Here is a 27344-nt window from a genome sequence, read left to right as displayed (position 1 = left end):
AGTTTTCCTTTTCTGTTCTTTGCAGATTCAGTACAGGAGCGGCTGGGAATATCTTATCCGCCTGTGGAACCCCTGGGGCGAGAGCGAATGGAGAGGGCGCTGGAGTGACAGGTACGGCTTTTGGAAACCTCTCTCTCTCCTTCATGGAGACCCGGTGTTTGGAGAGCATTCTGACCCATGAGGGCAGCAGGTAGATCTCACTGTAGGTCTGTCCAGCTCACACCTGTGTGTGACTTTCAGTCGAACTCACACTCCCGTGCTGCCATTCACCAAGCATCATTTAAACACCTGCTGTGTACTCCGGACTAAGTACACTGTGCTGGGTGGGTGCTGTGGGATGCATACAGATGACAAGAGACAGTGTCTGTCCTCCAGAAGGAAGCAGTCTTGAGCGATGAACCCATATACCTAGAATAAGTATGAAATTAAAAGAGGGGTAGGGTAGGGCAGGAGTCAAGTTCTACTTGGCAGACACAGATGGAGAGAAGGAGTCTCCTTCCATAAAAGGATCCCATGGGATTCTGGTTCAGATGATGCCATGTCATCAGGATGGAAAAGACTTCATTCTAGGGGCAGTTGGGGAGCTGAGGCAAAGATCTGGCTGATTGCTTGACTCAGTCGACCTGCGTCGTCCATCCTGCCCTATTGGTCCAGACTCCCGCGAGCAGCCAGTGCCTTGCTGGTGGTAGGAGTGAACAAAGCTACGTGGGTCTCAGATGCCTCTGCTGGCCGTGTCCCAGGCAGTTGCTCGCTGACCCAGCTGACCTATGGGGCCCCCGCTGTGCGGTCTGTAGTTCCCGGAGAGCTGGGCTGGTGTTTCCCAGCTGCCAGGAGGACGGATCCCTGGTCCCCACCCCTTTGCTGACTAAGAACGAGATGACAGGCCTGAGAGGGATGGCAGGCCAGCCACAGGGGACTGGCTCCTCTCAGCGGCCAGCACAGCCCAGCCTACCCGCAGGTCTCTGAGGGCCTGTGTTAGACCCACGGAAAGAGTCGAGACATGTTGGCCAGCCGTGGCAGCTTAGCACGAGGGAGAACATGACCTGAAAGGAAATACATGGCGTTCAAGCAGGTGAAAATCAATACCCGGAGAAGTGTGTTCTGGAGGCAAATGCAGAGTTCTCCCGTCCCTGCCTGAGCCTGATGCCCCAGGCTGGGCGGTGCCCACCAGCCGAGGCGCCTGCACAGGTGGGGCTGGAGGGTAGGAGTATGAGGGAGAGGGAGAGGGAGAGACATGAAGTCTTAGCATAAACCTGGGTGTGACCTCCCTCAGATGCCCCCTGGAGAACAGGGCAGCTGAATCCCCTCCTCCCGCACAGAAGGGGAATGAAATTGCAAAACCACGAACCGCTGGACGATATTTTTACTCCCCGCCGCACTCTCTCCTTTTATGTTGCCTCTGTCCTTTCTTCCTCCCTGGGGATATCCATGGCCCTTTCCAGCCCTTCCCAGTCATCACCCCAAGCTGCCCAATATGGCGTGGGGTGGGATCCGATTAGCCTGAATCCCTGATCCGGGGTTGGCTGTTGCAGTAGGAGTGGAGGAAGGGCAGGTGTCAGAGGCACAGTCCCCTTGAGTAGGAGAGGCAAGAACTTCACGTGAGCTGACGTTCTGCCCCCACGTCCCCCGGGCGAAAGATCAAATGACCAGTGAAGGCAATAAGGGACCCCGGGGTCAGGGAAGAGAAGCTCCCCATGGGCGGGCCTGTTCAGGGAAAGCTTCTTGAATGGGGTTGAACTGGAGTTCAACCCAAAAAGAAGTATGACTCACTTTGGAAGCCGTCCCTAGGTAGGCGGGAAGTGTCGGCTGCTGCGCTGAGCCAGGAACATCTGTAGTGTGTTCAGGGCCAAGAAGCCGGCCTGAGGGAGAGGAACCTAGGGGAGACGTGTCGGGGGCTGGAACCAGAGAGCCTGGTGCCAGCTGAGAGGTTTGGATTTGTACCTACAGGCATGGGGGTTCACAAAGGCCTTTGAGCAGGGAGGAGAGGTGTGCAGAGCAGGGACGGGGGGTGGACCCTGCCACACCTACTCTGGAAGATCACGTACCCCGGCTGAGGGCTGAGGTTCACCATTCCCCACCAGCAACCGGGCTGGAAGGAAGCGATATGGCCGCATCATCACTGTCTCCATGCACTGGTCAATTTCTTCCCTACGTTTTTAAAAATTATTTATTTATTTATTTTTGGCTGCATTGGGTCTTCGTTGCTGCACGCGGGCTTTCTCTAGTTGCGGCGAGCGGGGGCTCCTGTTCATTGCGGTGCGCGGGCTTCTCACTGCGGTGGCTTCTCTTGTTGCGGAGCACGGGCTCTAGGCACGGGGGCTTCAGCAGTTGTGGCTCACGGGCTCTAGAGCGCAGGCTCAGTAGTTGTGGTACATGGGCTTCGTTGCTCCACGGCATGTGGGATCTTCCCGGACCAGGGCTCGAACTGTATCCCCTGCACTGGCAGGAGGATTCTTAACCACTGCGCCACCAGGGAAGCCCCTTCCCTACGTTTTAAGGAGTGGAGACGGATGGGGAGGGCGGGTGGTCTAATCTCAGCCATAATGGAAATTTCAATCACACACACTTAAAGACAAACTTGCATGAATCAATAGTGTATTGATTTACACTACATTTATTTTCCCTTACACACTGCAGAAAATGTAATTATCACTTAATTATAAAATTACCATTTTACAATAACACATCTGACTGGCTCGGCCTGCAGCCAGAAGCCTGAGTGGTCCCTGCGTTGCTCTCCCGGCAGAGGTGACCCAGGCCCTCCATGCAAGTCAGTCCCAGAGAAGGGTCTCATTACACTTTTGTGCCTTGCGGGCCGTCGCCTATGGGTGTGCCTCCACTTTCAGGAGTGGGCTGGGAAGTGACAGATGCTCCCTTCTGCCTGTGAGGCCTCCCTCCTTCACTGCAGACTCTAGGACTAGCTTCTGGAGCACATTATCCCAATGAAGTAGACAGATTTAATAAAAAAATTATGGCATCCTACTATGTGCCAAGGCATTGTGTTAAAGCCCTATGACGGATAATATAATGGTGAGCAAGGTCACTGATCTCATGACACTTGGAGTCTAATGGGGGACAGCAAGAAATAAACAAGCGCTAGTAACACCGGGTGCTAAGTGCTGAGATGGGAGTGGTACAGTGTGCCGTGCGGGCTCCAAGGAAGGGCACCCCAGGGGGGACAGGGAATGTTTCCCAGCAGAAGTGCCTTTTAGGAGGAAAGATGAGTAAAAGTTATTGGGTTATAGGACTAGAAGGAGGAAGTGTATTCCAGGCAGAGGGAGCATCATGGTGAAGGCCAAGGCGGGTCTGGGTTGGGTGCTGCCACTGCCACCAGACAGACAGGTATTTCTAAGGAAATGAAGACGTTCATTATTGCTGGAGTGTACAGTTCAAGGGCGGGGGGACAGGGAGCTGCTCGGGTAAACCTGGAGAGGTAGGCAGAGGCCAAGTTCTCTTTCAGAGTTTGAAGTTCATCCTGAGAGTAAAAGGGCATCACTGATGTGTTTTAAGCAGGGAAATGCCCTAACCAGACTTCTGTTTTAGAAAGATTGTTTTGATTGGAGGTGTAGAGTATGAACAGGAAAGCGGGCCGGACTGGGTTCCGGGAGACCGGTGAGCAGTCCAAGAGGGAGATGAGGGTCCTTGAACTTGAAAACAGCAATAAGGATGGAAATAATTCGATGGCTTTGAGAGGGGTTTAGGAGGTAGAATCAATAAATCATTAATATTTGGTGATGGCTTGGACGTGGAGGGTATGAGAGAGAATAACCCTTCATGTTCTCACTTGGGCAATAGAAGGAGGCAGAGGATGAGTACATTTTGGGATACGTTGATTTCAAGGTCACGGTGGGGCTCTGGTGGAGACAAGGAACGGACCATAGCATGTATCCATCTGAAGGTCAGGAAAGAGGATGGGGCTGGGGGACAGCTTGGAAGCCATCAGCATAGAATCACCAGGTAGAGCGACACGGTCCACTCACACCCAGAAACTATTGGAGGCCTGTGCAAAGGGCCCCTGTCGGGCCATGTGTGGTTGAGATGAAACACCCTAGGAAGTCTCATCCTATGGTCTGTCTCTCCACGCCCAGGTCTCTGGAGTGGCAGGAAACCCACGACCGACGGAAAAGCCAGTTGTATGAAAATAAGGATGATGGCGAGTTTTGGTACTTACACTTTTTTCAAAATTAGATTTTAAATCTTTAACTATTGCCCAAACCCTCAATCCCCACCCTTTTCCCTAAACTTTTGTGAGAATAAAGATTCGCTTTTCAGAGATCTAGGTAGAAGGAGGCTATTTTCTCCACCAAGACACAAAAGCTTTGGAAAGGAAATTGTGTGTTCTCTCTTTGCATGAAAGGCATTTCCTCTCTGAAATGTTAGAACTCGCAGGAAATGTTAATGGTAGAAGGGAATATTGGCACCAAAGCTTTGAAACCACCAGTTTCCTGGAAACCAGGATGCATGGTTATCATGCCTGTAACTTCTTTTGCCATCTTTTTTGGAGCCCTGGAGTGCCACAGTCTTTCCTGGCATGAATCGCAAGAGAGGAACATGGGGGTTAATCTCCCAGCCCTGACTCTAGTCAGGTGTCATCACCCAGCAGCTATGTAGGACTAGATGTTCTACAACACATCCCCAGCCCTATGCTCACATCTTAAAGAATAAGATGGACATTTCTCTGAAGGGTTGTCTGGTTTATTCAATGACATACTTAAATAAAATTTAGCATGTGTGAGAAAGAGACTGGGTCTAAGTAATTAAGAATCAGAGGGACACATATAAATTAGGAGGAAGAATATTTCCAGTATCGCAACTTTAATCACAGGTATGATTTTAGGCGTTGAATCCATTGTATTCTGGTAAGACCCCAACCGTGCATTTGGCAAAGGGCCCTAGGGAAAGGTGATTTTCTTAGCGGTGTGTAGGACCCAGGACAGAAAGAGAGACTGGCAGTCGTCTTGCTGGCCGTGAGGGGGACCTGAAGAACTCATAATTTGACTCTGTCCTTGTCCTTCCAACCACTGGAGACATCAGAAGTGTATCTGACCACGAAGGAACCAGAATGGGGCTCTGGCCTTTGGGTAGGACGGTGGTAAATCAGCGGATACTATAGTTGACAGGCAGCGGTACAGGGAAGTTATGGGACAAACCCGTAGTCATTACGTGATGTGTCTCTCTTTATAACAGGATGTCACGTCAAGATTTCCGAGATAACTTCTTCTGCCCATTTATATGTAAGCAAGTTCCAATCAGCCTGGACCATGGAAACGCACTCCATGCAAGATGGTCCCAACTGATGTTTAAGAACCACTTAATTCCATGTGCATGGAATTACCTTCCAATGCGGAAGGTAGTTATGACCTTGGTAATTATTCTGCCAGAGGGGAAGCTGCTAGCCTTTGCCCTATCCCAGCTTCAGCTCTCAGTGGCCCTCGATTCTAGACCATCAGCCTGAAGAAGAGGACTTTGTCAGCCCAAAGGGACAGCTGTACTTCTCCAGGGGAAATGATTGCTGGTGGGGGCGGGCCGGAGAATCTCCAGTGTGAATCCCCTGCTCTCTTGCTTTCCCACTGTCCTTCTACTAAGCTCCATCCACCTCCCAAGAGTAGAACGGGCCCACTGCTCTTCAGTAATTATCCAGGGGCTTCCCTGGTGGCGCAGTGGTTGAGAGTCCGCCTGCCGATGCAGGGGACGCGGGTTCGTGCCCCGGTCCGGGAAGATCCCACATGCCGTGGAGCGGCTGGGCCTGTGAGCCATGGCCGCTGAGCCTGCGCGTCCGGGGCCTGTGCTCCGCAACGGGAGAGGCCACAACAGTGAGAGGCCCGCGTACCGCAAAAAAAAATAAATAAATAAATAAATTATCCAGGATATTGGGGGAGCTATGAAAAGAACACTGGGCAAAAGTCAGGGCCCGGGTTAAACCATTGTTTTTGCCACATTTGGGCTTTGTGACTCTGGTCTCTCTGTCCTCAGTCTCCCCAACTGTACACAGTGGAATTTAGTCATCTCCATCTTCCCCTTGAAGCCGCAAAGCACCATCCGGGCATCAGGGAGCATATTCCTGCCCATGTTGGTTGATGTATCCTGCAGCACCATACTGAGATCCCAGAGGTGGGCACCTCAGAACCTGTCTTTGGGCTCCCGGGAGGTGAATCTCATTGATGTGATTTTAAGAGAGTGAGTGACATACTCTCACTGCACCTCCGGCTCCCCGTCTGTGACATGGTTGAGTGAAATATCACCCTCTGAAGATGAACCTGAGTGTGCTCACACATCCTGCATAGGAAAAGCTATACAAACAACATAGTTGTGCATGTGTGTTTGTGTGTGTGGGTGTGTTTGCACCTCGACACGTGCATTCCCTCACCTTGGCACCAGCCTGTCGAGAATGGTATGCTTGAATGACCCCACGCCTGCAGGCTCTTCACTCTGCTGAACCTAGTCACCAGGAGACCATGGACAGATTCTGAGAAACCACCGAGTCGCTCGGGCAGCAAGTTTACTGATTCATCTTCCTGAGCTGCACCTGTCTGACTGTGGGCCAGCACCCCCAGATACTAGTGCAGATCGATGAACTGACCAAAATTATACATTGTGCCATCTGTAGTAATTCCTTACAAGGGAGAGAGGGCAGGGAGGCAGCCGGCGAGCACCTGCTCTGTGCTGCTAAGTGCACTTGAGTGTGTCATCGTTTGATCCTCACAGAAAGCCGATGACTGAGATGGCCTCTATGTCTCCCTATTCCCCTTTCAGAGCTTCCCAATCGTACCCCAACCTTCTGATGTCTATTAATTCATTTCTAGCTTGCCTCATCTTCATTTATTTTTCATACATTATCTCTCATGCATTTGGTTGTGTTGTGTTTTTTTTTTTTTGGCTGTGTCAGGTGTTTCATTGCAGCACGCAGGCCCTTTGTTGCAGTGTGCAGGCTCCTCTCTAGCTGTGGTGCACAGTCTCAGTAGTTGTGGCATGCGGGCTCTCTAGTTGTGGTGTGTGGGCTCGGTAGTTGTGGCACGCGGGCTCAGTAGTTGGGGCGCGTGGGCTTAGCAGTTATGGCTCGCGGGCTTAGTTGCCCGGCGACATGTGGGATCTTAGTTCCCCGACCAGGGATTGAACTCGCCTCCCCTGCGTTGGAAGGCGGATTTTTAACCACTGGACCACCAGGGAAGTCCCGATCTCTCATGCATTTCAATCTAATGGTTTTCACGTTAGTTGTCTCCCTCTGGCTTTGGTGAGGACTCTTGGGTAGCAGAGTTCTGTGAATTGCCATCTCTCTGCCTCTCTTCCTCTGTCTCCATTGATGCTTGGGGGATTGACACCATTTCATGGCTCCATGGCTGTCACCAATGCATACCTGAGGCCTCTGGAATTCCACTTATTATTATAAAAATAGCCCTCAACTTTACAGTGTAAGAAACATTTTCACCAAGTAGGAACTATACTTTCCCTCCTTATTTTTAAGAGGAGGAGACTGAGGCTCACAAAATAAAGAAGCTTGTGTCACAACTAGTAACTGTGGGGAATGGGGCCCAGGCCTTGGTCTATTAGCCCAAAGCCAGAGATTCCCTCTCAACCATCACAGCACTGAACTGGCTCTCTGAAGTGGTCACGGTCCCATCCTGGAATGCCAGAGACGAGCTGAAGTCCACTCACTGCCCTTTTTCATGCAGGACCCCAGAGGGACATGCAGTACATCTTCTCTGTGCCAGAAAGCATGGAAAACAGCAATGTCATCGTGTCCTTCAATTTTGTCATGCCACAGAATTTAAAGGCAACAGACAGGACATTTCCACTGAAGTCCGAGGTGTTCAAGGTAAGGCAGCATGCTTCCGGGCTTTGCCCTTGGAGGACATTTCTGTACACCTTGGAGAAAGCGACCAGCTCGGCTGGGAGATTTCACCCAGCTGCAGACTCAGAACTAAAACCCAAAGCGTGATAGAGTTCAGTTGGTGCAACTCTGTAAATCTGCAGGAAAACCTGAGACGAAGGAGGTTACAGTGGGCACAGCTCCTGCCCTTGCCACTTGTCAGCACTTCCTGCTGCAGGCTCTAATGCTTGTTCCTTAAAAAGTAGTCTGGTCCGAGACCAGCTGTTGCAACAGTGCAGATTCCTGGGGTCACCCCCAAACATCCTGAGTCCCGATCTCCATGGACACGGAGCCTGAAAATCTGTATTGTAATGAGCTCCCCAGGGACTGCTTATACGCAGAAATGTCTGAGAATCATTGGCTAAACTCTGGGAGGAGTTTAAGGGAAAAAACAATCCTGGGTATACAGCCGGGAGGTACGTTTTTCTCTTATGCTTACACCAAAATCGGTCAAAGCTCCATGGTTGGCTTACGAGCATCTGCTTGGCCACTCATCCAAGGCCAGGTCTTCCTCTCCACCTAGCCTCCCCTCCCCTCTGATGGCTCTTCAGCCAGCCCTTCAGCTGGGGCCATCCCACCACACAACACCTGCACACACACTAACTGTGAGTAGGTGATCAGGGAATTCCTTTTTTTTTTCTTTTTTAATACCATGCAAAAGAAAGGAGTTACAAAAGAAAATCTGATACCTGTGCTCCCTCCTCCTTTCCCAAATAGTTTAATGCATCCCACAGATAAAGTGCAGGGTTCTCAAATCATACACCCCACAGCCTCTCTGCACGAACATGGATAACTAAGATCGTGCAACCATCAAATGCTGGGATCCCCTGTCCCCATATTACAGGTGAAGAAACTGAGGCCCAGTGACGTGAAGTGACACAGAGTTAATGGCAGAGCTGGGGACCGGGTGCCAGATGTCCCTCGAGCCTTCAGTCAAACACACCCATCACTTGTGTGGCTGGAGCTCTGACAGCATCTCTACGAAGGATCCCAGGAATGTTCACTGAGACTAAGGCAACATTCACAAGTAGGGCCTTAGCCCCGTCATGGACAGGCAGGGCTCCTGGGTCCTGAAACAGTCCTGTGCGCTGGCTGTGGTTCACTCTAATACGAAGGCCTCACTGATAGAGAACTTCAGAGTTCCAAACATGTTCACATTCACTGTCTCAAAAACCCCGTACTCCTGCTTTTATAGATGTGGAAACCAAAAGTCAGCGTGAATGACCTGCCCAAGGTGCAGCTGGGTGGTGACAGGGGAGTGCCCGATACCAGAACTTGTGGTCCCAGGACCAGGGCTCTCAGCAGGACATAGGCACTTGCCTTTCTGGTGGTGCTCACAGCTCAAACAAAAATATGTTTCTGGCTCTAGAAGGAGGAGAACGCTTTGGGTCCTGCTCTCTCTGAGCACATTTCCACATCCTAGTTACATGAAATCAATGGAAAAGAAATTGATGGGGTTTAGCACCATACTTCCGAGGTTCTGCAAACCAGCTGAGACTATCAAAGAACATCTCCTAAGGATGCAGTAGTGGACAGTTGTCATTTTCATCACCACTAGGCACATGAACACCCTTTCCATGTGGGGGGGAACCTTGGTGAAAGGCAAGGCCTGGTCTCCCACTGCAGCAGTCAAAGAGGCCAAATATTCCCTCTCCCCAGCCGTTGGATGCAAAGGGATAGACTTGTGGCCCAGGCTTGTCCAATTAGATGTTCTTGGTTACTCTAGGCCTTGAGTCTTGAGGAAGTAACTAAAGGAGCTAGGACCAGCTGAGGGATTCTTTGCAGCAAATCTTTGGTGCAGCAATGCAGGCAGATCCTGTGATGGTGTCCAGCTGTGTAGCCACCTCTTCTCATTCCTGCCCACCTTCCGAGTTGCATTCTCTAGATTTCCCATTGACTCTGATTTATCTTTCCCATAAATGACCTCCTGTTCACCCCACCCTGGATTAGTTTCCATTGTTTTCTGCCAAGGATCCCAACTGATTCAGGTACCTTCTAAGAGGATCCTCATCCTCAGAGTCCCCTAATCTCACCTCTGAGAAGAACAAAATGAGAGGAGTTGGGAAGGGCTAGGAAGGGACTGAGACATCTGGTCTACCAGCAGGGATTGAACAATTCAAGTCCTGAACCAGACAGGACTCCTGAGAATATCTCAGCCAGCTCTTCCCTTTCCTAATGAGAGACAGAAGTCCAGAGAGGGTATGAGGTCTGCCCCCCATGCACAAAAACTGGGGGTGCTGTTCATATTTTCATCTGATTCTAGTGCCCCAGAGCCGAGCAACACGGCAGCCTTGTGTTTACTGATTTGCCCCAAGTCTTTACAGTTCAGGAGCCCTGGCAGTATTGTAATCACATCTGTTTTTCTAAATGCTGCCAAGCCCATTTGTCTACTTTTCGGCCAGAGACACCTTATTTCTCAGCTGCCCATTTTGCTGAAGGGGCGTGCAGACCTGGGACCTCCTTAGGCCCCCTGGAGATCCCTCTGGATCTTGCAGGATCCTGATCGAGTTAAACACCAAAGAACAGTCCAGACCTTGACAACTCAAGAGGCACTTGGGTTCCTTTGACGGTTCTGCTGAGAAACAGGCTATGTTGGTGCCAGCAGCTAGGCTGTCTGAGACTCCAGGGCTCTACTGGTGTTCGTGGGTACAGCGCTGCCCACATGACAGCTGCATACATTTCTGCAACCTTGGCATGGGCCTGTGGCTCTCCAACTGCTATGGGAGCACTGCTCTGCCTTGCATCAAATCAAACACAGGTGGTGTACAAATAGGCAGGGAGAAGACAGGACAGAGAAAAAGAGCAAGGATGGATAAGCTCCATCCTCCCCCAGGCTGGAACTTTCCACCTCCCTTCCAGCTCATTCCTGATCTCCAGATAAGTCTGCCCAGGTAAATCAAATGGCCTGTACGCCTAAGCGGAGCCCAGGATCAGCAGTAGGATAGAACTGAAACCCATGCCAACTGTGGAAGACAGTGCATGGAGGTGGTGGGTATTAATTACAAAGGAAGCAACACAGCTTGCTCTGTTCTCACCTCTGCTACTGAGACTGCAAAGCCTCGGTTTCGGAGCCTAGCATATGCTTAGGATTACTGTGACAACCCAACACATTACATGCAAATACTTTGCAAACCATGAAGTGGCTTAAAAATGGGACTGCATCTTCAGTGCCTCCTTATGCAACATGAACAGGCTGAAACATAGATATTTCCACATTCAGACACACACATACATCCCTACAAACACCGAGGTACAGCGATTGGGAGGAGGGGAATGCTAGAACAAATTCCCATCATGCTTTACAGTGGTCTGATGGAATAACAGTTTCTTTCTCCTTGGAGCTCCAACTCTGGGGAATTTACATTTGATCCAGGTTCTGTCTTACCTCCAGTTCCCATCACTGTCTCTTTTCCTTCCAATTTTATCATCACTGCTGTGAAGAGTAACCAAGCTGAGATGAGAAAGGGAGAGTCTCCTTTTCTCAGACACCTTCCTCCCACTTCAATTTCCTTTCCCCTTCATGCTCTCTACAGCAGTTGGGTTTCCTTTGTCACAGCTCTGCACAGAGAATGAGTGATGGTCCCTGTTCACTCTCAGGTGTTCCAGGGAACAGGCTGAAAGTGCAACAAAAAGGAACGCAGGGCCCCGAGCCAGCCTTCTCAGATCTGCTCGCCTTTGGGTTTTAGTTTGGGTTCCTGAACCTGCCTTTCTTCTCTTCCCTCAGATTGACCATCAGGTATGGCCACCGCCCCTGCTGCCATCTGTCCATATTGTTACGCCTCTTCCAACACCCTTGACCTCAACGTGTCTCTTGCTGTTCTCTGGCTGCCAATTCAGTCTTGCTCTGTCCTGTAATAGATACAAGCTTAGAACTTCCAAACAGGTCAACAACGCAGGGAATATTTCAGCTGTCCTTGTCTAAAGCTGGATCCCTTAAGCTGTTCTCTGGTTTGACGTTGCAGAGGGAATGCAGCCATGAAACCATCCTCAAGCATTTGGCCCGATAGATAAGATTGACGCTGCCTGTTCCTTTTAAGATGAGAGACAGGGCTCATGGGTCCCTGGTGGGGCCGGGGGTAGATCTTTAGCCTCCTGTTTTCTTTGTCAGCTCCCAAACCCACCACAACCAGGATGCATGCAATGCAAATGCAAGTTCAAGGCACATCCTCCAACTCTTCTTACAGCCACATCACCGCCACCACCCTCCCTCCCCACCCTCCCGACCACCCACTACCACCTGCTCCTCCCCACCCAGTAAATATTCTGGCTTGTCATGGGTGAAAGGTGACCAAAATATGGGTAAGGATGGAGACGGAAAGATGGAGTTTGGGAAACCTAACCTCACAGGCACTCAAACCCCTTTAGACGTGAACTCTGTGATGCGGCTGTTGCCCAAGGGGATGTACATGTGCCAGGACGAGGATGGAAGGGAAGAGGGAGGGAGCAGGATGTAGCCACAGCCAACGGGTGGTGACTGCAGCCTGCTGGCAGGTCCAGGGAAGCTCCTCTGGCCCTTCCAGACGTCCCCCAACAGGGAGACAGAGGCTGGGACAGGTGGTCCTTGAGCAGGGATACACAGAACCCCAGGCAGAAAGCAGACAGCAAGGAGGTCTGCCTGTCACAGCAGCGGCCCAGCCACAGAGCTGGGTTTAGGATCCAACTCTGGTTCTCAGCACAACAGTCATGGAATGAGAACTTCTGGAAGGGCTTCAAGGGAAGCAGTCAGGTGCAAGGAACGAGTCAGGGTTCTAGTTCCCAGACGTGGAGAACGAGGTGAGGACTTGATCGAATAAAAGGTATGAGCCACATCCCTAGAAATAGAGGGTCAGGTCTTGTGATTGTAGGAGGCTCAGAGCCCACACCCATCTGTACACAGTGCCTCCCCATGTGCACACGTGCGCGCGCACACACACACACAGAACAGTGCTGACTCTGGAGAAGAACTGATCTCATCGTTTCTTTTGCTAGAAAGGCCCAAGCAAGTCAGGCTCCAGAGACACTGGGGCTGATAATGTCAGCAGTTTGGAGACTCTGCCCAGCGCCCCGATGCACACAGCAACAGTAGCCCCAGCTGCAGCCCAGCCTGGTTCCCACCCCTTGAAAAGACCCTCTCCCCGTCTCCTCGTTTCCCCCCGAGGCAGAGCTCACAAGCAGTCATTTCATGCTGCGTGACCGTTCTAAATGGAATCCCCATCTCAGTTGTGTTGGGGAAAATGTATTTAGTAAGTGGTTTTTATCGTGTAATATGTATGTGACGTCCAGTAATAGGAACTACATGATATTTATTGTTTTATCTCCCAGAAAATATTGAAATAAAAGGAGAATGATGAGGGCCTATTATTCTCCAGTGAGAAGGCATTTCAGGGCTTTACTGGAAGGAAGGAATGGAGGGAGCGAAAGGACTCCAGCCCCGCAGTGCTGCAGGGGTCCAAGGAGTGCCTTGCAAAAGGGTCCAGAGAGAAAGGACTCCAAATTCCAATACTGAATTACATGTTGAATTACTGAATTAATTCAGTATTGGAACAGTCTCACTAGTTTTCATGATTTGTCTTTGTATATAAGCAGGGAGATAAACCCAGAAGCCCAGGATGCTGTAAGATTTAATGAGGGAAAACCATGTATCATATTCCCCTCATTCGTTGTAGTGTTAGCATCTATATTAAATAACAGTCTGAACTCTATTGCATTTCGAGACTTCGGGTAAGCAGCGTCTCCCTTTTCAGGGCCTGTAGTGCTGTTTGATGGATGGAGAGGGGTCTGGGAGGTAGGGGTCTCTCCTGGTAGCTGTGGCCCATGCACGGAGGGGGTTTCTCACCATCATCACGTCTCTTCCAGTTCCAGCATTTCCGAGAGAGATTGCCGTCCACCTTTTTTTCCAAATTCATAACTGCTGAGAAGGGCATCGTTTCTGAAACCACATGCAGCCTTACAGAGTGTTTCAGCCTGAGCCCTATGTGGTGGTCGCCTCCGCAGGCAGAGAAGCAGTTGAGTTCTTGCTCCGAATCTTCCTAAAGATGCCAGACAGTGACAGGTACAGAACTTCTGGGATTCTAAACGTTTTATTCTCCTTAATTTTATAAAAACACATTGCACCATTCTGTGCAGCAACGCACTCTGTTAGCCGGGGACACAGCACGGCCCCCGCTCTCAAGAAGCTCAGCACAAAATGGAGGCGAGAGAGTCTGTGAACCAATACGTAGACCACAAACAGGATGGGGCCATTGCCTGACGGAAGTGCAGGGTCGCGTGGGAGGACAGAGTGGAGGGATTCCCTTCTGGCAGGAGGGACAGAGGAAGGCTTCTTGGGGAACATGGAATGTGAGCTAGTCCTTGATGGAAAACCTAACAGTGTTTCCCAGGGGAAGGCAGTGCAGGTGGAGGAAAAAGACATGAGCAGAAGCAGGGAAGTGGGTGAGCATGGGGCTCGTTGAAGAATGAGCGATGTTGTCCATACACACAGGAAGGTGGTACGTGGCATGCGTGGCAATTGTCTGAAATGTGGACAGAATGTGGGGCACATCAGGGAGACAGTGAGAGATGGGTCTGAGTGATAGTCTGATGGTGGAGGGTCTTCACTGCAGTGAAGACCCTGCTGGGCACCTCATGCCTCTTGGCCCCGAGGCAGACATCACTACAATCATGGCAGTCTTTACCGTTGAGCATGGACGAGGCCTTCTCAGTCCAGAATGCCAGATGGTCACTGTGCCACCATTCAGAGTTGGAACCTAAGACAAATCTTATTTGCCATCCTGGCAGTGGGGGTTACGATACACATATATCTGGTTGTGAAAGGAACAGTTTACAAAATGATTTGAAGACTGGGGAGGGCCACCCGAAAGACTGGACATGAGGTCAAGATGCTCGTCTGTCTGCTGACTGCCATGGCTGCCCACTTCACAGCTTGCTGTGCTGAGGGCTCTCCACGTGTGTCCTTGGCATAGATGCCCAATGCCTGCAGGGGTGCCTGCCACGTGTAAGCGTGAGCCTCCTTTGAATAGTGAGCTGGTCATCCTTGTCACACTGTCCCCCTGATTTTCTAGGAACCTGGACGATAATCCCAACCTCAGACCACTGCAGGTAAGCGTGCGGCAAGGCTTGGTTGGCAAACTTCACTGGGTCACGTCCCCTCCCCAAGAGCTTCTATCTCCTTCCTTCTTGCCTCACCACTGACCAATGAAAGCACAGATACCACAATGGGCTGGTGATGGCTCAAAGGGGCAGGGATGAGGTGAGAAGACCAGGCCTTGAAGGCCAGGCTGGACCCAACCATCTTCCTTCCACAAATTTCCATTTTCCCATTCCCCAAAAAGGTTTGATCCAATTGCTGGATGAAGCCTCTGTCTCAGATCCAGGTGGAAGGTTTTGGGGCCCTCACCTCCTTCCCCAGAAATCTGATGTTGGCTGTTCTTCCTTAGATCCAGGCAAGTCGTCCAGAAATGGCTCCCAACGAAGCATTTTCTACAGATACGCTCAGCAGGTACAGTACTTAGCGTGGCGGCGAGGGGCCCTTCATAGGACAGGTGACGGAGGAGCCGGAGGGAAGGAAACCTCTCCCAGGTCCTTATCAGGATAGAGAGAGGAAGATGACTTGACGGGTGGTCGTGTCAGCCTCTCTCTCTGGATGTCCAGAACTGATCTGGAGAGACGGGGCGCCCCACCTGGGTGACATCTGGGGTGAAGTGTAGTTTGGAAAGGAAGGGCCTGAATAGGGGAGTGAGCTTTTAAAATCTTTAAACAAGCAATTGGCAATACCCCTTGAAATCTTTCCTTCTCCCGTTCTGCCACCTCCCACCAACGTTGGCATCCTTCTCAGGAGCTGGCCAGCTTCAGAAAGCACCAACAGCCTTCTTCCTGCCAAGCCACCTACGTGCACAGGGGATTTTCTTAATGGTTTAATAAGCCGTTATAAAGAACTCCTTGACTTGTCAGGAAAAAGCCAGCTGTCAAGGGCTCTGCACGATGGGCCTTTTACCATTAGTCGTCATGTCGGTGTGGGAAGCGGAAAGTCATATAGATGATCGAGTGTACCATGCCGACCTCGGGCAGACAGGGGCCGAGGACAGGAAGATGCCAGACATTCAGAAGGCTAACAGGGCATTGGTAACCAGGAGGCAGCCAAAGGGAAGTTATTTAGGTAGCCTGGACCCAGAGATATAAATAAGGAGAGATGAAGAATGTGGCTGGCATGAGGGTACGTGTAATAGGGAACAGCTCAGTATGAACCTCCTTGAAATCAACACTAGCCCAGGATTCAGGCCCACATCTGGGCTGACTCAGAAAGCACTTCACTTGATGCAAAACAGCATCTACTATGGTGAATGTCCCCAGTCCGTGAGCTTCTGAAGGCAGGGATGACAGCGTATGCATTCCTTGTCCCCAATAACTATCACTGTCCTTGGCACAGAGAAGGTGTTCAATCAATCTGCACTGAATTAAGACAGATTCACTTCCCCAGAGCAGATGCTCTAGCTAAGGTTCACTTCCCGTAGGTGATCAGCAGGACCCGGTTAGGATGCGTGAGACCAAGCTTCCTTCAGGGGCAGGTGGCAAAGTCCTCAACGTGGTCCATGAACCTGCACCTCTGAAACAAAAAATATAATTTGTCATATGATAAATGGTACAGATTCCCTAATCAGGACTTTTCCAAACAACAACCAAACGTCTTCTCATAGAGGGTAACTGGCAGCCCACATGAGGCCTTTGTAGGAATTAGAATAGAAGAGAGATGGAGCTTTGCGCCAAGGTGCGTGGCTCGAGAGTAGAACCCAGACTGGACTCCAACTTCTTTTCTCCCCTTGGTGGAGACCCTTGAGCAGGGCCAACCTGGCATCACTCTGCACAACCCGCAAACTATCCTCAGAGGTTGTGTCCTCAAAAGAAAGTTGAGAGCAAAATATTCGTCCGTGTACTCACTCTGTCCTTCTCCCAATCTCTTGTACCCCTTTATCAGCCATAGTAGTGGTGGTGGTACCACAACCCAAGGTCCGCCTGTGGGAAAAGGAAGGACACACTCAGCCTTTGGGACAGGCCACATCCATCATCTATCATTTATTCAATCAGCAAACATGTACAGATACCCTAGGATGTTCCAAGGAAAGCAAAGCATCAGTCCTTAGGCATCTTGCATTGAGGTGTAGAGGCCGGCGTGCGATTCTTTGGGCGTTTTGTTCAGGCAACTTTATCTCCATTCCTAGCCCCATCTCTTCCAACATTCTGGTGTTTGCTGGGTGCAGGGACCAGGTCAGGGGCTGTCCAGCGCGGGGGATGTGATCCATGCCCCACAGCTGCTCACGTTCTCACGTGACTCCTCACCACGGTAACTGCTCTTCATAGTGAGATGCCGCGATTCTTTCGAGGAAGAAACTCAGTTGATGGCGGGCACACAACACCGACTTCCCTGACGTGACCGACCAGGGAGACGTTGGAGGGATGACCTAAGGGCCGATTTCAGATGCTGGCAGGATGTGTTGCACTGGTGACATCACTGGGGCTCATTTTTCCGGCTAAAGGACTCCAGTAAGGACAAACCGTAGGGCTGCTTTTGCCGTGTGTTCTGGGTGGTGAGGCCACCCTGGGGACTGCTTATCTGCTGTCTGTGTGGTACTGGTTCTCAGAAGACCCCAAGGAGGAACCTCCTTCCTCCTGACCTAGTGCCCCTCTACAAAGCCACCTGCTGGGAGCCGTCACTCCAACTCCTTCTCCCGCGGGACAGCTTCCCCAGGGTGGTGATGTCCCATCATGCCCTCGGCTTTTTACCAGGCTGAGTGAAGGAAACAGCTGCATGGAGAAGAGCTCTGCTTCTCTGTCAAATCGTCACAGAATCTGCTGCCCATAAAACTGTTGGGGTCAGTGTCCCGAACAGAAAAGTGAAGGCAGTTAACACCTTCAGAAGTTCAGGCCAGGAAAGTTTACACACACACACACACACACACACACACACACACACACACACACACACACACACACACACACACTCCCTCTCTCTCTCTCTCTCTCTCTCTCAGTAGTCATGTTTTCTCTCACTTCCTTTCTGGAAGCAGATGGGGGAACACACCTGTAGAGCTGAATTGATTCATTCAACAGTACTTCTCCTGAGGGGCTCCCAAGTGCCAGGTATGATGAGGGGGAAGCAAACACAGCTTTCAGCCCAGTAATGAATAAAGAGAGAAATGCAAGGTGACCCACACCAGGTATCAAATGTCAGGAGTAATCAGCACTACAGATGTTCAGGGAGGGAGTTATCACCAGGGCCTGGAGCAATCAGGAAATGCTTCATGGGAATCCCCTGGAGGTCCAGTGGTTAGGACTCCACGCTTTCACTGCCGGGGGCGCGGGTTCAATCCCTGATCAGGGAACTAAGATCCCGCAAGTCATGCTGCGCAGCCAAAAAAAAAGAAGGAAGGAGGGAGGGAGGGAAGGAGGGAGGGGGGGAGGGAAGGAAGAGAGGAAAGGGAGGGACGGAGGGAGGGAGGGAGGGAGAGAAGGAAGGGAGGAAAGGGAGGGAGGGAGGGAAGGAAGGAGGAAAGGGAGGGAGGGAGGAGGGAGGGAGGGAGAGAAGGAAGGGAGGAAAGGGAGGGAGGGAGGGAAGGAAGGAGGGAGGGAGGGAAGGAAGGAGGGAGGGAGGGAAGGAAGGAGGGAGGGAGGGAAGGAAGGAGGGAGGGAGGGAAGGGGGAGGGAGGGAGGGGGGTGGAGGGGGGAGGGAGGGAGGAAAGGGAGGGAGGGAGGAGGGAGGGAAAGAAGGAAGGAGGGGGGAGGGAGGGGGAGGGAGGGGGGAGGGAGGGAAAGAAGGAAGGAGGGGGGAGGGAGGGGGAGGGAGGGGGAGGGAGGGGGAGGGAGGGAGGAAAGGGAGGGAGGGAGAGAAGGGAGGGAGGGGAGGGAGGGAAGGAAGGAGGGAGGGAGGGAGGGAAGGAGGGAAGGAGGGGGAGGGAGGGGGGAGGAAAGGGAGGGAGGGAGGAAAGGGAGGGAGGGAGGGAGGAAAGGGAGGGAGGGAGGGAGGGAGAGAAGGGAGGGAGGGAAGGGAGGGAGGAAGGAAGGAGGGAGGGAAGGAAGGAGGGAGGGAGGGAAGGAAGGAGGGAGGGAGGGAAGGAGGGAGGAGGGAGGGAAGGAGGGAAGGAGGGAGGGAAGGGGGGAGGGAGGGGGGAGGGAGGGAGGGAGGAAAGGGAGGGAGGGAGGGAGAGGAGGGAGGGAGGGGAGGGAAGGGAGGGAGGAAGGAGGGAGGGAGGGAAGGAAGGAGGGAGGGAGGGAAGGAAGGAGGGAGGGAAGGAAGGAGGGAGGGAAGGAAGGAGGGAGGGAAGGAAGGAAGGAGGGAGGGAGGGAAGGAAGGAAGGAGGGAGGGAGGGAGGGAAGGAAGGGAGGAAGGAGGGAGGGAGGAAGGAGGGAGGGAGGGAGGAAGGAAGGAGGAAGGGAGGGAAGGAAGGAGGGAGGGAGGGAAGGAAGGAGGGAGGGAGGGAAGGAAGGAGGGAGGGAGGGAGGGAAGGAAGGAGGGAGGGAGGGAGGGAGGGAGGAAATGGAGGGAGGGAGGGAGGGCTTCATGACAAAGGTGAGATGGGAACTAAGTGCTCAGAAATCCCAGTGCTTTAACAGTCAGGCTGGTGCGCCCCTCCGCTCCTGGGCACCGATGTGATTCCTGCATCCCTTCCTCGTTTGGATCAGGGGCTGGACGTTGATCCAGGACTTTGCGCCAAGGTGCATGGCTCGAGAGTAGAACCCAGACTGGACTCCAACTTCGTTTCTCCCCTTGGTGGAGACCCTCCGAACCCAGGTTCAGAGCCTTCTCAACCAGGAATTCCTAAAAGGTAAGGAAGAACCTCCTGGCCCCAACCCCATCCCCATGGCCACGCCAGTCCTGTGTCCCCTCCCTGACGTTTCAGTCCTTCCTGGTCTCCCCCTCAGGACCTCAGCGGACACATCCTCTTTGGATGAGTGCCGGAGCGTTGCGGCTCTGACGGATGTATCCTTTGCAGTCATCCCCCTCCCGCAGCTCTAAGAGCCTGTCTGCTCCTTGGGCTTCCCCAGGGGTCTATTTAGGACACTGGGGAACACTTTTCTCACCCTCATTATTTTCCTTCTTGGTTCTGAGGGCTCGCCAAAGAGCCTGGGCTCCTGGGAATTCTGCACCAACTTGCCCTCCAGAACCGCCACAGCAACAATCACAAAACTTACCACCTATCAGGCGTCTACTGCGTGCCACGAACTGTACTGATATATATCTTTTCCCTCGTAATTCTTGCAATAACCCCTGTGATATAAGAAGTATTGTCCCATGATCCAATGGAAGAAACAAGGGTTCAGCCCAGATCCCACAGCTAGGCAGAATTTGTGTCTGGATTTGAAGTTGGAGTTTTCAGCCTCCAGAGTCTATGTTCTAACATTATCCTCCACTGCCTCCTTGTGGCACCAGTGGGAACTATCTCCCTTACACCCCTCTCCTTACCACTGCAGGAGTCCTCACTATTTAAGTTCCTTGCTCAGCAAGCCCCCAGTTCAATAAAGATAACAGCCACCAGCCTTGCAGAAAACTCTTCGGTCTGCGCGGCACTTACACCCCATTGTTACTATCGTGCTGCACTTGCAGATGAGACTGGGCTGGGACAGTGCAGTGACCTGCCCACGTTCCGTGGCCGCAAGTGGCGGGGCTGGGACCCCACCCCGGGTCTCCTGCCTCCCGTCCTGACTTCCGCTCTCCCCTGAGCCGTTTCTCCCCTGCCCGCCCCACCTTCCCTCTGGCTCCTCGTGGGCGTATCCCCCAGCCGCTGCCTTGCAGCTCCTCCCTCGGGTGTGCACGGTCTCCCTGGGGCGACACGGATCCCCCCCCCTTTCACTCTTAACAAGGCTTGACTGGGGATGTGAAGCCAGCCATTGCCAAACAAGAGGCCTTCCTGATGAAATCATCAGTCAGGCCCTGTCTCTGCCGGCTGCGGCTTGGAATCACCCAGAGACACCGCTCATCCCTGAGGGTGAGTCCAATGGCCCTCGGCAACCCCACGTCCTGGGGCAGGCAACCCTAGGGGAGGTCATGTCTGCGGGACCCCTGCAGAGCAGACAGGGCTTTTCTACCCTTCCTCTTGCTCACCCACCAGCTCCCCTCCAGTTCCTCAGAGATCCGTTCTTTTCATTAGTTTTCATGAAACCCATCGTATGGAGTGACCAGGGCTGACTTGAATACACAGAACGCGGTCCACCCACTGGCGCACACTTGGCGGGTGCACTCACCTCTCACGCTGCCTCCGGAGTTGCAAGGCGCTCTCCTCCCCCCAGCTGCTCCCCACTCCCCCGCCGGGGCCCCCCCACTGGTGAAGGCTGTGTTTGGGGCTTGCCCTCTTCCCCTGGGCGCACGTGATGTTGGCCCTCCTTTCTCAGGGCCGCCTTCTCCTTCCAATTGATTGTTTTCCCTGTGAAATAAATCTAAGCCAGGTCCCTTTCAGATACAGCAAGAGCCAGCTGGTGTAGGGCCACATCCAGGTGACGCTGGACTGACTGTGTTACTAGTTGGTGGGTGGGGCTGCTCTCTGCTCACTGCACGAAGGACTGCTTGACTCTTAACTCCCCACCAGCTGAAGGTGAACGGGCGGCTTGACCAAGAGGAGTTTTCAAGGCTGTGGAGCCGTCTTGTCCACTGCCAGGTACCTACGTGTTCCCTTTTGACTAGCACTCTTATTCTGTCTGGTTTAGCATATGTTTACAGGGTAGCCCAATCCTACACCAGGGTTGAGGGCTATGAAAGGAGAGGAGACTCACCCCCACCCTCAAGGAGGGCCCCTGTTTTGCTTGGGGGTCTGTACATGCACCACTAGAAGGTACGAGGCAATGCGCGGTCGGGTGGCAGGCTGAGGAGCGCTCTAGGAGGCTGGAGGAGAAACGGGTCACAGTGACTGTAGCTAAAACTGCCAGCTAGCACTGCTCTCCTCATTGCTCCCCGGGCCCAGGCAGCATCCCCTAGGCCACCAGTTCACCTCACCCCCTTCGCCTCCGTCTGCCAGGACGTACATCAGAATCACAGCTGTGGTCTGTGGCCTCAGTGTGGCCTCACCGTTGTTCTCAGGACAAAGTTGAAACTCATCAGCTGTACATAGGATCCTCTGAGTTGGGACCCACTTTGGGGTCCAGGAGAAGCCCTTTCCCTCATCCCACTGACTCCATCGGACCCCAGCTCTGAGACTCCTTGTCCTCCCGTCCCTGCACTCAGAGCCTGCCTGATGCCCACCCAGCCTGCGGGTCCAGCCCCAAAACCCCTGGGGGCCTTGCCCGCCCCCCTAAGACCCAGCGAGTCCCCCTTCAGCTCCTAACACTTGAACCCACAACAATAAAATGAAAACACTTTCAGTTTACATATTATTTATTTATATCACCTAATCCCTGATTGGGGTCATTTGGCTTCTCACCAGGCACTGCAATGGCCGACAGTCCTCCCATTAGATTGCAGGGTCCTCCCGGGCAGGGATCCCTCATATTCGTCCTTTTCCCCAGGGCCTTCCACGGTGTCCAGCACACAGAAGGCACTCGAGTGCTGAACAAATGACCGAACGAACGCGTGACTGAATGAATGAGTCCGTACCTGATTGAGAACACGCTAAGCCTCTGAACTCACAAAAGCCAACTAAGGCCAGAGAAGAGTTGTCAAGCCGCTCCTTCCCAGTAATCGGCTCCCACGAGCTGCCTCACCTGCACACCTGCTTGGGGGTATTTTGCTTTAAAACAGCTCCTGGGCAGCAGCTGAGCATAGGCCAACGTTAGGAGTCCCGGGTTCAGTCCTGCGGTGCCTGCCTGCTCCGTTCAAGGCAAGTCACTCACCCACCTGTGTCCTCACCTGGGAAGCAGGAGGAGCCTGAGGGTTCGAGTGAGAATTAGGGGGAGGGAGAAAAGTCTCGGGCAAACGGAGAGCCGCCCTGTACAAAATCGGGGCGTTCGGGTGACTCCACACCACGGCCCGTGCCTGGTCCCAGGCGCAGTTCTCACGTACCTTCAGTGCTGCCTACATAGCACTCACTATCGTGCGAGGCGCGCTCCTAAACGCTTTATAAAGATGTGCTCGTTTACTCCTTGCAACGAACCTGTGAGGTAGGTACTGTAATTGGCCCTGTGCTACAGAGGGGGAAACTGAGGCCTAGAAAGGTTAGGTCACTTGACCCAGGTTACACAGCTGGTAATAGTCAAGCTGGGATTTATACTCAGCGATTTGGTTGTAATGTCTGTGCTATTAACCCCACCCTAGGCAACCTCTAGAGAGCTCTCTACGTCCCTGGAAAGCAGGAAGCCTCCCGGGCGGCAGGAGCCCAGTCTAGGGGGTGAGGAAGAGGAAGGAGAGCAGGTCGGGGGAGCGGGGCGAAGGTGCGGGCCTGGGAGAGGGACCCGCTGCCCCGCAGTTGACAGCCAGGCAGTCAGCTTTATCAAGCAGAGCCCATTCCCCAGCCTCAGCTATGCAGCCTGCCGACCTCTGAGCTGGGCCCACTCGTGTCTTAGTGAAGCAGCCTCCAGGGCTGGGAACGAGATTTATCGGGACCTCCCTCTACCCAGGTACCCAGGACATCCTCTCCCAGGTGGGCACTGGGCTCACACGGGCTTCTTGCTTTTTCTCCCATATCAGAGTGTTTCCCAAAACTCCCGGAAGAACTCTGGAGTTTTCCCAAGCTCGGATTTGTGGAAGGCCATAAAGGACACAGGTAAAGCCGGCGACCCTTTGAGCCGTGATGACTGGGGTGTGTGTGTGTGTGTGTGTGTGTGTGTGTGTGTGTGTGTTGCCCTCGCCCCCAGCATGCTGTAGAAAAGGCTGGTAGGTGCCGGGCATGGCGGGGAGAGAGCAGAGCACAGTGTTTGTGCCCTCCCCTGCTTTACACTGGGTCTGTGAGCCTCCTGCCTCCAGACGCAGACTCCACCCTCCCCCACCCGAGTTCTCTCGCCTGCCAGTTAATTCTCCTGATTGCCTTCTCTCCCCAGCGCAGCTCTAATTGTGTAGAAATGACCCTGCATGGTTGGTCCCCTACCAGAAATCTAGCTTGCCCTGAAGATGGTTCCATCTCGGCATCCGGGCCGTCAGGGTTAAATACCCAGAGGTGGGCTGATGCGCTCTCTTTACAGAGGGTCTGGGGCTAAGTGAAATCAAGTGGCCTCTGTCTGCTTCAAGGAGGCAAGAGCTTTCAGTCCTGGGAGAAGGGTAATAACAGCGCAGGGCGCAGATGCTTCATATTTCAGCAACAACGTCACCTCATTTGACTGTCTCAACAGCTCTGGAACTTGGGAAGGACAGGAATCGTTATCCTCACTGTACCCATGGGGGAAATGGCTCACAAAAAGGTGAAGTCAGGAAACTGCCACCTTCCTGAACACAATGTAAAATCAGGCTCCAGCAGGTCCCCTGCTGGAAGGGCGGCCCCCACGGGTCTCCCTCCCAGGGGCTCGCTGCCCGCACCCGGCTTCAGCCTCTATCCTCGCCTTACGTTTCGCAGCCGAGGGCTGTGGCTCTCACACTTGAGCCCGAGTCAGGACCCCTGGGGGCTTGTGACAGTGCAGATTGGTGAGCCTCACCACCTGCCCAGTTTCCGCTTCGGGAGGACTGGGGCGGGGCTCAAGAACTTGTACTTCTGGCAAGTTCCCTAGTGAAGCCAAAGCCTCTGGTCTGGGGAATCCCACTCTGAGAACCACTGAATGGCCGGTGAAAGACGAAACCTTTAGAGGAGAACCTCACTCCTGACTCCAGAATAAGAAAAGGGAGAAAGAGAATAGTTGGAATTTGGCCGAAAAGCTGGCAGGGGCCAGTCCCGGTAACTGAAAGGGCAACAGAGCTGATGTGAGTTGAGGGGGCAGTTTGAGACCATGCTAGCTGCAGAGGCTTGCCCTATCTAAAGGCATTCAGATCCACATTTTATGAGCTCTGCAGGGGAAACCGAATATGTCTGTGGCTGTGTGGGGCCCACAGGCCACCGGGCTTGTCCCCTAGATGGATGGTTTGGTTTACAGTGTTCTGATGGCTCACCGGGGTGCACAGGCCCCCCTGATTTTCAGTCTGCCGTTGTTGGTTCTGTGGTCAGTGTCCCCCTGGAGCTCACTAGACGTGCACGATCACAGGACTCAAAGAGGGCGAGGCAGCTCTCTCCCGTCCACCTGAGGCCACCACCTGAGCTCTCCGCTCTGAGGACAGGACCACCCCAACTCCCGACCTCCCCCCCGCTCACTGGCTCCCCCTGTGTCCCAGACTTCCTTGCAGGGATCTCCGTCACCAATGAGCGGCTGGATCTCATGAGACTCCGCTATAGCGACAGCACAGGCAGGGTCAGCTTCCCCAGCCTGGTCTGCGTCCTGATGCGGCTTGAAACCATGACAAGTGTCATCCCGGGGCCATCCTGGAGACCTTCACAAAGGACACAGGAGGGGACCAGGAATGCGCTCCAGCCCCAGGCCTGGGCTCGTCCCAAGGGACAGAGCCAACGTTAGCCTGTGTGATGGTGTAGTTGCCTGGAGTCCCCAACCTCCCTTCTGCACCCTTTTCTCCCCAGGATATTCCCCCACCCCAGATCACTCATTTCCTCATCACCCTACTAGCACGTCTCTCAGGAACCAGGTTAAATCGCTGCGGCCCCTCTCCAGATTGTGTTTATGGTTTAAACCTACTCTTTAGTCATGCAACGAAGGGTTTGATCCCTGCTGAAGGATTGCACACAAGGCGAGTAGGTGGGAGCAGTAGGTCCCCCCCACCAAGGCCTCAGAAATCCAGCTATGTAGGCCAGAGGTTTTGACACTTTTTAGCAGCACACCCCTTTGTTTGAAATGACATTTCACGTGAAACCCCAAGCCACAATATAGCTCTAAATGGAGCCGTTGTGGTTGAGGTCGAAGTGGGAACTGTCCTACGCTCACATCCTTGCACCGCCCCTGCCATGTGGCACTAACCCCGCAGCTCTGAGGCAGGCAATTAACAAGGTGGAGAGAGCGGACGCTGGGAGGGTAAAGGAGAAGCCAGAGGCGCAGTCTTGCTCCAGAGAATTCGCAGCTGGACAAGGGAGGTGCCCCGAGATACCTGCTAAAACAAGCCCTGCATCCCCACAGCCGAGTGTGGAGTGTACAAAGTGTAAGGAAGCTGCAGGGCGCAGGGCGTGTGGGGCACGGCAGTCAGGGGGCTGTTCTGAGGGCTGAGCCTGAGCCACGGGTGTGGAGTTTGGCTGGAAAGAGAAATGGAGGGGAGGCCGAGCACACTCCAGGGCTTCACACACAATCACCACGTTGGCTTTCATCGCACGTGGGCCCAGGCCTGTCCTGATTCTTCTCCTCCTCTTTACCCCAGAAGCGTTCCAGAACCTCTCCAAGGACGGAAAAGGACTCTCCCTGACAGAAATGGAGGTGAGGTACCTTCCCATCACAGAGACAGGGCACAACCCCAGGCCACCTCCCCTCACCTGCTTCCAGGGGGCATTTCTCTCCCTGAGGTTATTGAACAGTCTGTCAGAGGCCAAGCTGCCGGCCCCCTGCCTCCAATTACTGCCTTTATATATCGCTGGCTGCCAAGGCTGCTTTAGGATCCTGGCAGACAGATTTTATTTTTTCCAATAGCTTAATAAAGCAGAGGATTGTGTGGGAGTCATAAATCCAGGGGGGAACTAAGGAACACCTGTGGAGCTCACTGGTTTTTTTAATTTATTTATTTAATTTATTTATTTTTGGCTGCGTTGGGTCTTCGTTGCGGTGCGTCGGCTTCTCATTGCGGTGGCTTCTCTTGCTGCAGAGCACGGACTGTAGGCGTGCGGGCTCAGTAGTTGTGGCTTGCGGGTTCTAGAGCGCAGGCTCAGTAGTTGTGGCGCACGGGCTTAGTTGCTCCGCGGCATGTGGGATCTTCCTGGATCAGGGCTTGAACCCGTGTCCCCTGCATTGGCAGGTGGATTCCTAACCACTGTGCCACCAGGGAAGCCCCATGAGCTCACTGTACATTAAACTTACCCCCAGTGAGTTTTTGAAAGAGCCTCCTGACCCAGCCAGCTGGTTGACCTCAGCTGTCCCTCTCAGTGCCCGGCTATTCAGGGAGCAGCGGAAGTTATGCTGTAATAGAGGGCCGAGACCTCCTGCTTGGGTTGGAATTAGCTGGAAAAGGTTGATGAGACTAGACTGAGATCTTCAAGGGAAGAGGGTACCATTTGCCCTGCCCTGTGTTAAGCTAACTAGTTTAAAGTTGTGTTGTAACGAGGATGCTTATTTCTCACTGGATGAACCTGGTGATGTACAACTGAAGCCAGGAGGAGAGCAGACCCCAGAGCCCAGATAAGACGACATAACTTTAGAATCATTTCCTCCCAGGGGCACAATGCATCTTCCCCTCCAGGAACGAGACTCTCTCCCTGGGGGCAGCCTCCCCAGAGATTACAGAGCCCTTCTCTATGTGAGCCAAGGCTCAGCTGCTTGGCCCGTGAGTTTCAAGACCAATGCTACAGATTTCATCCAAGTCATGTAGCACAGGGGGCATCGGTGAAAGAGTGTGGCCTGGAGTTTATGAGGG

At 53.0% G+C, this 27344-nt stretch overlaps 1 protein-coding gene across 1 annotated transcript in view; it reads left to right on the top strand.

Moving 5' to 3' along the window:
- The window catches only part of CAPN13 (calpain 13), a gene marked incomplete at both ends in the record, with an annotated part of 58852 nt that extends 31774 nt beyond the window's left edge, over nt 1–27078 (top strand). Inside the window, 14 exon segments of the mRNA XM_082851438.1 lie at nt 26–111; nt 4089–4163; nt 5188–5350; nt 5443–5515; nt 7671–7813; nt 11592–11603; nt 13703–13811; nt 13814–13898; nt 19760–19817; nt 21421–21489; nt 23451–23526; nt 25056–25184; nt 26142–26197; nt 27052–27078. Coding sequence (XP_082707564.1) covers nt 26–111; nt 4089–4163; nt 5188–5350; nt 5443–5515; nt 7671–7813; nt 11592–11603; nt 13703–13811; nt 13814–13898; nt 19760–19817; nt 21421–21489; nt 23451–23526; nt 25056–25184; nt 26142–26197; nt 27052–27078 — 1161 coding nt within the window.
- Between the last annotated feature and the right edge of the window lie 266 nt (nt 27079–27344).

This window comes from Leucopleurus acutus (assembly GCF_964270905.1).
Source record: "Leucopleurus acutus genome assembly, chromosome: 12".
Taxonomy (NCBI): Eukaryota; Metazoa; Chordata; class Mammalia; order Artiodactyla; family Delphinidae; genus Leucopleurus; species Leucopleurus acutus.
Note: the sequence above shows the minus strand (reverse complement) of the source record. Positions and strands in the feature narration are given on the sequence as shown.